The sequence below is a fragment of the Etheostoma spectabile genome, chromosome 4 (assembly GCF_008692095.1).
Source record: "Etheostoma spectabile isolate EspeVRDwgs_2016 chromosome 4, UIUC_Espe_1.0, whole genome shotgun sequence".
In the NCBI taxonomy this organism is placed as follows: Eukaryota; Metazoa; Chordata; class Actinopteri; order Perciformes; family Percidae; genus Etheostoma; species Etheostoma spectabile.
In genome coordinates, this window is record NC_045736.1 from 29,147,760 (window position 1) to 29,158,644 (window position 10,885).

Consider the following 10,885-nt stretch of genomic DNA (forward strand, 5'->3'; position numbering starts at 1 on the left):
ACACACACACACACACACACACACACACACAAACTCTATCACCACGTGTTTTACACACTTCCTCACTTCCCTAGATATCCTGCCATTTTCCCCCCAATATAGGTCCAATTCAAACTACTTGTCCAAATTTTTGTATTATTTCTGTACATTAATTGTCTTTTGTTAGGCCTTTCCTGGTAAAGGCCCACGTCATTAACCCTCCTGTTGTCCTCGGGTAAAATGGGCCTGTTTTCAAAGTTACTCCGACAGAAATATGGGTTTCTTTCAAACAAATTACCCAAAGATAACATGGATGGTTCCATTCTAACCCTAACCCTAACCCTAACCCTTGCAGGTAAAATGAATGATCACTTTTATTTAGTTTTGGGTGTTTCATTCAATTTGATATAGCATTGGAAGAAGAAAAAAAAAAACTGAAATGGTTTCAAAACAATATATTTTGACTAAACGTGGACATGTACCAGTGATTATACCCTCGGCATCTTCTGATCTTAATTGTTTGCTGTCATAGTTTCAGCTTATTTTTAATTCAAAATTTAGACAAAATATTATATAAATTAGGTTTACTGACCATGAATTTCAAAAATAAATGTAAATCTAGTGGTCAGAAGTTGGTGTTAGTGGTGTATATATTGGTGGTAGGGGCGGGAAAAAGTGCCAAAAACGTTGAAAGAAGCGACACAAACGTCGAAAAAAAAAAAAAGGAAAAACACAAAAGGTTTTCATTTTCTATTTTGACAAGTTGCATAGTAGGCGGTAAGACAACACAAGGGTTAAAGGTGCCCTGTGGAGTTGCATCAAAGCGCACTGTACTTTGCAATGTGAAATACTTTAAAGCTTCACAATAGTGTGATACCATTGGTAGTAGTGTGCACCGTGCCACCCGCGGGCACAACTGCACGTGCGTGTTTGTGGGCGTGCATGAGACAAACAAAACGGGGACCCACTCATGGAAATTTGGCTTCGTAGCTCTGCAAAAGATCAAAAACTTCCCAGGGAACCTTCAAGACACCACACCGAGTTTGCAACGCAGGCTTTACTGTTCAAAATTTGAATTTCAGCTTTTGACAGAAATGAAAGTGAGAAATATCAAATACAATGAGCACTCAGTAAAATCAGTTATTCCAAACGCTGGAAGTAATACATATTCATCTAGTTCAAATTATCACATCCACATTCTGTTTCATAAAACTGAGTCATTATTATGACCTAAAATACAAGTATCATGGCAACCAGTACTGCAAACGTGCTCAAACACAAAGATGTTCTTTTAATTTTTTGTTTTTTTTAATTTGTTCTTTATTTACACTTATTCAGAAAGTTGAGGTTACAAAAGGGGAAAGCAACGTCACAATGGCATAAGTTCCTTCATACACCGCCACACACACACACATGCTGTCACACTAATGTTTTTCCTCTGTAAAAATAAATAAAATAAAATAAAATTAAAAAAATACTTACAGGGGAGCCATTTTCTTTGAGGGCAGCAGGAGCCTCCAGCGGGCTGATGACTCCATAGTTCTGAAGGAGAAAGAGAAATAGAGTTGTGGGCAGAGTCTTTATTAACCCTCCTGTCGTACTCGGGTCAAATTTCAAATCAAAAAAATTTCTATATCCAAAATGTTGGTTTCTTTCAACCAAATTGTCAAAAAGAATGCGGAGGGTTCCCTAAGACACTCTTCACAGGTAAAATAAATGATCACTTTACTACTTTCATTACATTTGGTTTAATTCAGTTTGTTAGGATTGCAAAAAATTATAAAAGAACATTAAAAAAAGTGAAAAGGTGTCAAAAGCACAGAAAAAGTTGATAAAAACGTTATAAAATGTGACCAAAAATTTGGAAAAAAAGTGACAAAAACATTGGGAAATCGACAAAAGTGTCGAGGAGAGACAACCATAGAGTTTACATTTTTAATTTAAATCCAGAAAAACAATAGTTGCATGGTTGATGGGAAGACAACACATGGGTTAACGTCCTCATATGAAATAAGGCCAGCTTCATCACAGAAATACAATAGGTGAGAATACATTACTTCTTTCAGTCTATTGGAAATACACATCAGTCCCTAGTAATGCGACACAGATGCACCTCCTACCTATTTAAAGCTGCCTTTTTTCTTTTTGGGGGGGCCACTTGAGCAGCAGACCAAACTATGTAAACACAAATAGACGTACTATCACCCTATAAAGTGGTTTTGGTTAACATGTTAACTAACAGTTACTTATTTACATCAGCATGTATTTCATTTGAAATTACGTTCTGGTCACTCAAAAAATGTAAGACCAATTTTATCTTTCTTTGTCGGTTTGGTGCTAAGCAGGTAGTCTGCCGTTGGTTGCCGAGCATTTTCTCTGAAAAAAGCTGCCTGCTGCGGCAGAAAACAAGACGATGAGAGGTTTGAGAGTGAACGAACAGTAGTAAAGCCGGGGGGGAGCGGCAGATTCAGGTGATAATTCTCTGTAGGTACATCATTACGAGCGACCCCTTTCACATCGTCTAACAGTTCTCACGTTGTCCTATGATACATTAATATGATAAAAAACACCAATGAGATGCTTAAAAGGCAATAAAACCAAAGCATTGAGCCAAAAGATGCTGAGACACTACTACTACTAGCGCTGTGGGGAACTGTAGTGTGGGTTGATTACAAGCAACTACTTTCACTATACACACAGAGACATTTGACCCATTTTTAAAAATAAAAATATTAAAACAAAGGAACATGAAAATATATTAAAGTCTCCAAAAAATGATCTATAACCCTTATGTGGCCTTCCCGTCAAAACTGAAAATCAACACTTTTTATCTATTTTCAATCTTCTTCTTTTTTTAAACATTTTTTGACGTTTTCAAAACTTCGTAACATTAACTTATTATCTTTAGTTTTACAGTTATTTTGGGGAATTTATAGTCAATAAACCTCATTTATAGGAAATTGTACCTAATGTTTGAGTTAGAAAAGCAGAAATTAGGAATTATTTAGACTAAAATTAAAGTAATGGATGTTGATAATCACAGACTGGAATATGTCAACTTTTACCAATACTATTTCAAAACCACTTCAATATTTTTTTTTCAAATGCTATAAAATTGAATAAGACACCCCAAAATTATTTAAAGTAGAGATGTGTACTTGCCAAAGAGCGTTGTGTGGAATCAATCATGTTATTTTGGGGAATTAAAAAGAACATTGATATAGGACAAAGGGTCAATTTGACCGGAGGACAACATGAGGGTTAAAAAAAAGTATATATTGTAGAGGTTGTACCAGAATAGGTTTCTGTGGTTTGATTTTTAAAAAACACCATATCTTTGTTGTACTACACATTGCTGCAGCTCATCTTGTCACCCTGTGTGTTGAGCTCTCACACAGAGTGAGACACCTCACTTCTGTTCCATCTTTTTTGGGAGTCACACATGTGCAGTAGCTAGGTAAGGACTACTAGCCAGTCAGAAGCTGAGTATAAGGACATGCCACGCTAGCAGCTAGTTGAGCATTATAACGTGTGTTACAAAGTGACGCACGTTTGTGTCTGAAGTGAAGGCGGGAACACAATAGAGCTGTTTGGAGCAGTTTGTGAACAGTGTTTTCTGTTGGAGATGGTAAGTCCCTTTGGGGGGGGGAGGGGGGCTTTGGGCTTTTTCACTTTGTACATTTAAAACGTGCACAAAAAGATACAGTAAATAACACAATAAAGGAAAGGGAAAAAAGACAAAAAGCAAAACATGAGGACTTTAACAGCTAGAACACAATCTTTTAAATTTAAGACTTTTTAAGGCCTAAAATTTTGATTTACCCCGGGTATAGACCTTGTTCACTGCAGATATCTTGACATGTCATAATAGCAGGAAAAGCCCAGGTGTAATTGATAAAATACTAAGCAAACACATTCCATACTTCCAGGGCTCTGGTATCGTGCTTGCTGGCTCACTGTCACGGCTTACTGAGACACCTGATGGAACTGAGCCCTCATTAATTAACACCATTTGTTTCCCCTGTGCTTTCCTGCTATGACGAGCCAAAATGTCTGCCGTGACAAAGCTCGAGTGTTAATGCTGGCTCTCTAACAGGGCTCACTGACTGGAGCCTTCGGTAATGCCGTTAGTTACACCTGTGGTGAAAAGTCCCGATTTCTGCCTATGGAACCACAAGCAGGAAAGCACAAAACATCATTTGGATGCAGTTTTGTGCGTTTACTTTTTTTCGTTTAATACTTTTGTGATAGAAACCACATATCTGAGACATTGCTGGAAAATGGAGCCATTAAGCAATCTGATACAATTATGTCAGTAACACAGCAATGATGAGTGAACTAACATAAACATAAGCTACTGGTCATACCAGACCATGTGACGCTGTAGAAGACAAATTGTGTTCATTGAAGTGTATTAAAATGAGCAAAAGTACAATCACAGCTTGTGAAACCAATTTTATGAGAGGCAGGAGGTGTTATTTTGTCATTTAAAAACTACAGTCTCACTTCAGAGCAACTGGATGGACACATGTAAATGCTTCTAATGCATTATTCCCAACCTGAGGGTCCCCCACTTGGGGTCGCCAAAGCTTCAGGAAGGGTCGCAAGGTTTTCTAGATTTTTAGAATCTAAGACCACCTTTTTCTTTAAAAATATACAATTGATGTATATGTATGTATGTATGTATGTATGTATATGTAACATTTCATTAATTTTTGTGAAAAAAGCTAAATTAAATTGTTATTTTTAAACTTTGGATTAATAATTAGGATATTAAAAAGGATAAGTGCACGGTTAGGACCTGGCCACAAGCTCTTTTCACAGACCCTTCCCTCTCTGTCAAACAGCCCACTCCTGCATTAGAAAAGTCAAACCACCAAAGAGCTAATGGAACAATGGCCAAGCGCCAGGGTGAAGAAAACACTACATTTGTACCAAAAACATGCCTATTAAGTATGTGTGATTGCTAAAAAAAAAAGAAATAAAAATAAAACATAATACAGAAAATTGTATTAAAAGTTCAAAAAAATGAAAGGAAAACTTATCTCTGATACAATATTTACAGGAAATTATCTGCTCAAAATTCATCCAAATCGCTTGTTTAACACAAACTACCTGCAGTAATCCACTATTTGGGTTAATGGCACAGTTTATCTGTAGTTTTGTACTTTTATTTCAATGCATTGAATATGAAATATCCATAAAATGCCACTTAGAGTTAATTCAATGACTCAATGAAGAAAACAATTTTTTCTTTTTTAGGGACAGTTTGTTGTTAAAAAAATCAAAAAATATGTCTAAAAATATAGATAAAACATGAGTCCAACATATTACTAGCAAAGATAAATCAGCCTAGTTGGGATTTTGATTTCCACATCCTTTAGGTAAGGTAGCAACTAAGGTAGCCATCAATATATACAGTCAAGCTTTAGGATTCGTACCACATGTACTGGATGTATTAAAATACAATTTATAAATAAATCAATTAGTCAATATTAAATATTTTAATAGCTTAGTATTGTATGCACCATATAAATGTATGTGTAAAGCCTTTAGCCCGCCCCACACGTTATTGTAGGCCCAGTTTAATATGCAACTTCCTTTTATACCGTATGTAGTAGGGGGTCCCTGCTCCGTCTGTCTCTCAGCTAAGGAGGTAATTGGCCTAAAAAAACGCCGAAGATCCCTTGTCTAAGAAATCAAAATACAATCAAGAAACTCTGAAAAATGGGATATAATCTCTTTAGCTTTATGCAAGAGAAATGCGTGCATATTTTTGCCAAGATGAGTTGTAAAAGGTTTTGTACTGACAACATATTTCATAGCCATGGACTGACAATCAGGCAATCCTCGAGATGAGCACATTCCTTTGATTACAGTCTGGTGGCAATGCAACCCAAATTTAAAAAGGTGTCGCTGACATGCAGGCAGCTGGCAGCAATCAGTCCTTTGTGCTGCCGAGAGACTCGAGAGAGATGACATGCCTCCCTCTGCTGGCTAAACAACGTTGGTGCTGGAGCTCTTTGTCGGCCCATCTATGACGTCATCCTCCATTTGCTGCACATGCACTCTCCAAAGGCGTCTTTTCTGATGTCTTAGAAGATTGGATTTAAACCTAATCTGGCACTTCAAAGGCACCCACTCTACATCATTGCCTGAGTCCATCCAAAGCATTAGCTGAATGGCTGAAGAGCCCCGCAATGATTACATTTTAATTGGGCACCTGTGGGACACTAAGCCAGCACTCAAATCTTTGCCTGCGGAGGTGAATGGCATTCAGACCTGCTTTCATCACCCTCATTAATACACTGTCAATACTTTAATCACTCCATAATGGTGCTATTATGTCATCTCTGTCTGGGGAATATGGGATTCATGTCACTCCGGCCCAAAGAAAATGCTTCCTCTTCTAATCAAGACCAACTTTAGAGCTCAGAAAAAACATTTCATTTTTCATTGCAAGTCTTTTTTGGGTGTGTGTGTGTGTGTGTGGGGGGGGGCTTATAAATCTGATAAATTAGTAGATTGATACCAGCATGTCTTTTGGATCATGAAGCTACAGCCAGCAGCAAGTTAGCATTAAGACTAGAGACAGGGGGTAACAGCTAGCCTGGCTCTGTCTGATGGTAACAAATTCTGCCAACCGGCACCCCTAAAGTTGTTATATATTGTTTGTGAAATCCGCACAAAAACCCAAGTGTAAAAACGACAGTGACTCTCATTGCGAGGTGGACAGGCAACCAATGGAGACTCCAGGAAGTCACTGCTCCCAGCCAAAAAAAATCATCCGGCACACTGTCTCGCTTTCCCAGACCCGCCTCCACTGCGGCGCTCCACACAGGACTTTGGAATGTGAGGAAAACATGCTCTGGTTTATTGGCATTTCTTTAAGCCAATCACATTTGTCTTGGGTGGTGCTAGGCACCGGGAAAAGCTGCTGTCCTGCTGCAAAATATCCTCGGGAAGGAACATGTTTTGGTGAAACGTGTACGTTCAAAAGTTGTATTAGTCTATCTGGATTTACCCTGCAGAGATCTGAGGAGCATTCACCCTAGTCATCGCAAATCGGCCTGAGTTTAAAATGCCAACACAAAGAAAGCCCAAGGCAACTGATATCCGGCCTGAATGAAAAATGAAAAATCCGGCGAATTCCCTTCGGCAACGGAGAAATCCTGGAATTGGAATGTCAAGGCCATAGACTATCCGACACATAACCTACTGTAAAACCATAAAGTGTCCTTTTACACACTAACTAGATATAATTTCAATAGTGTGCAGGCTGCTGGTTGTAGCTTTATGTTGGACAATTATGAGAGTGATCGATCATCTCATCTGACAATAAAACAACGTGTACTTCCCAAAATGTCAAACTTATCCTTTCACAAATATTGGGTCTGAATAAAATATTCAGCTAACTTTAAGGACATCGAAAGTGGTAACGATTATAGCTTAGCTTATTAATGTTTGGTTTACTGTAAGATGCAATGCTACATGCAATTTGCTCACTGGCTGGAACAGTGAATCAATACACATGCAACAAATAACAAAAGTATTAAAAACAGCAACACACTGTCTGTGACAGTTTACTAAGGTTTACTTATATTCTTATTGTGGCTTTACCTGCGGTGAGACATTCATGATGTTGGGGTGGATCTCCGATCCATTTGTATGTGTCTCCGTCTTGGTGTCACCCCTCTTCAGCATATGGGCCACGCTCACAGCGCTGGCATCTTTCTTTGCCACAGGAGGCTGGGTGAAACACAAACAGTACAGTTAGGCCAATCAACATCGACTTTTCTTCACAGAAAGAGAATGCATTAATTACGAGCAGCATATATTTTACAGAACAGAACATTTGAACACTGATTATGTAAAAGGAAGAAACACTGAAATAAATTTGTTTTTATTTGATTGGATGAAAACATGCAAATGGTGATGCAGTGGCAGGGGAATTTAAAGAAACGCTGACAAAAATAAAATGGGTTCATAAAATAATACATCAACAAAGAGAATAAAACATGGAGAGGGTGGAACAAAGTTGAAACATGAAAGAAAAAAAAGCAACACAATTCAAACAAAGGGAAATGGTCCAAAAACAACAAAACCTAATTTAAACAGCAGCAGGTAGTTAATGGCACCAAGTCCAGCCATGCAGGCTGAATCCAGTGAGTGATGTTCATGAAGGATGAATACATTCATCGGTCTACCTCAGGATGTCTTCCCTCCTCGGGAAGCTTCTCCTCTATGGGAGACTTGTCCCGGGAGCCCATTAGACGGGCAGAGTAGAACCTGGACGTCTCCTCAAAGTCCTCCTGGCCCACCTCAGGCTGTCGCTCCCTCTCTCCCAGCTCCGACAAGCCCTTAGAGAAGTCCTCCACGCCGGAGTGGAGGTCCATGATGACCGTGAAGTCGACCTCAGCCTCCAGGCTGGACGTGGAGCTGACCGTCATGCTGGAGCACTTGCGCTCGATGCCCAGGTGGCTTTCCCTCATGCAGGCCAGTGTGTCCCGCTCCTGCTCCTCCTCCGAAGCTATGCTCGGCTGAGGCCTCCTGTCCCCGAGCTCCTTCTGGGGCGGGTACAGACACATGATCACCACTCTGAGGTTGCATCATAACTGTAGATGGATGGATGACGGAGATGACATGGAATGGGATGGTAGTATCATCCTTGTGTTTTTGGGGGTATTGTGTTTGCTGGGATTCATGGAGGATTTAAAATCAGAGCCGTTGTACATGCGATGTATCCTGAATATACAGAATCCCACTTTTTGATTTCTATTTTTCTTACTACGATGTATAACCTCAGCTAAAGCTATGTTAAAAGTAATTACCCAATTTAATTTGTCCATGACGTATTTTTCCATTTAACTAAATGAGGCAGCAGCTAAATCCAATGATGATGGCAAAAAAACACTGCCAACGTTGTACATGATCGAAAGAAAGTTTATTTTCTTAAAGAAACTAAGTAAAATGAACAGGAAAGACAAGGAACATGTTTCTCTAAGCATTCTGTAACAATTATCCAAGAGTGCAGTCTTTTCATATTTGGGTATTACGTCTGAGAAGGATTTCTGGGTAAAATAATAAGCCTAAAAAGGCATTGAAGGCTGAAATGAAATGTTACGCAGTGTCCTAGTCAGACTGAAAACTCAACTTTATAGCTTCTGGGGTCACTACTCTCTCTTTATATGCACCAGCTCACTAAAAGCATTCAAATAAAACAAGGGGAAGACAAAGAACTGACATGCAACCTGTGGCGAGGGTTCAGAAGCCAAACAGCTCTGTTTGTAGGTTGTAAACTGGGAACCACTGAACTACAACGAAGCTCCTGAGGCAGCTCATTTAAAGTAATGCCATTAATTAAATGTTCACCAGCTAATTAGACCACAGTAAAAACTAGATCATGTCAGCAATAGCCAAGCACAAGGGGTTTTGTTTTCCACCCACACATTCAATTCAACCTCAGGATGATGGATGGAACAGCCTGTGAAAAGTAGCATTCTTCATCCTTGTTTTATACAGCATGAGAAAGTGGTGCAGTCAGTTAGAGGGCATGCAGTTTACCCAGAGAGGAAAAGAGATGATGGGTGGAGCATATGACGGTGGGTTAAAATGTGAATGAATAACCTTGAAATCAGCAAACGGCTCTTCATAAATGGCAGGAGTGGAGACAGGCTCCTGCAGGGGGAAGCAGAGGAAAGAGCAGAGAGAGCATCTAATGGTTAGCACAAGCTGAAGCGGTCAGTGGACTGACAGACCACCACACAGACAGAAATCCCAACAGCAGAGCTTGACTGGAGCCTGAAGATATGTGCTCAGTGTGTTCTGAGCCCAAGATATTTCAGTCCCAACCTAAACTAGGGGTCCTGGTGTACTGCTCAGTTACACTCCAAATCTTAAAATTAGCCAGACGTTTCAAAGTAGCTAATAATTCAGTATTTTTTAAATTGTCTTTTAAATGACTCAAACCCAAGTTTAGGTGAGAAATCCAGCCAGACCCAATCATAGGCCACTGGGTCTGTTCAGATTAGGATTGGGCATGGAGAACCGATTCCTACCTGGAATCGTTTAAAAAAAATTACAATTCCGGTAGAATGGTTTCTTTATTGGAATCGTTTGGAGGATTTGGTTTCAAATCTGATCGTTTCCAAATTTAACATGCATATGTTTTGGTTTCCGAAGCGGCCAGGCGCTAGTTGTGTTGCAGCAATGAAGCGCAGTAAGAGGCGCTCTAGTGTGGCTTAATTTTATGTTGAAAAGCCCAGTAAAACTGCAACCCACCATTGAATCAAAATAAAACTTTCTTATTATTTGTGAAAAAAGCATGTGACCCGTTTATACTCCACCCCTCAAAGAATCGGAATCGAGAACCGGAATCGAAAGGAAGAATTAAAATCAGAATTGTTAAAATCCAAACGATGCCCAACCCTTGATCAGATCCAGTCATGTCCAAATGGATTCAGGCACAAATTTCAAGCAATGTTCAACATTAGGACACAGCGATGCAGTTGAGAGGACAGAAAAGAGGTGAGCTTAACTGCAACAAAATCAACATTTACAGCCAGCGTTATTTCTTAGAGTTAGCAGAAGCAGGACAAGATTATCATGCAGTTTGTATTATGAGCAGGTTTTCAGCATAGCAGCAGCCGTTCATTGACCAACTGAGAAAGTGTTGCAACGCTACGCACCTCGAATTTCAATAAGGGAGTATTCAAATATTATTGTCAAATAATATTGATAAATGTCCAATAAAAAGGTGCCGCGGTGCATTTCAAAGCCAGTCAAAACGACTTTGTGAATGGGTCCACATGTTTGGAGGAGGCCCCTAATATTTTCTCACACTCCCCGAGTCCAATCTGATCTTGATAAGATTGTCACTCGCCAGTGAAGTCGTTTGCACACTGAA

The 10,885-nt window shown here is 39.4% G+C and overlaps 1 protein-coding gene across 13 annotated transcripts in view; it reads right to left on the minus strand.

Moving 5' to 3' along the window:
- Nucleotides 1-10,885, minus strand: part of LOC116688312 (protein 4.1) — a 77,644-nt gene that overhangs the window by 1,276 nt on the left and 65,483 nt on the right. For 11 of the 13 annotated variants that reach the window (XM_032514270.1, XM_032514267.1, XM_032514279.1 and 8 more), the window contains 4 exons: nt 9,607-9,657; nt 8,187-8,546; nt 7,600-7,728; nt 1,462-1,521 (listed from right to left, as the gene is read on the minus strand). In XM_032514270.1, the coding sequence (XP_032370161.1) occupies nt 1,462-1,521; nt 7,600-7,728; nt 8,187-8,546; nt 9,607-9,657 (600 nt within the window). The remainder of the gene's footprint in view (nt 1-1,461; nt 1,522-7,599; nt 7,729-8,186; nt 8,547-9,606; nt 9,658-10,885) is intronic. The other 2 variants (XM_032514280.1, XM_032514273.1) reach the window with 1 other exon arrangement.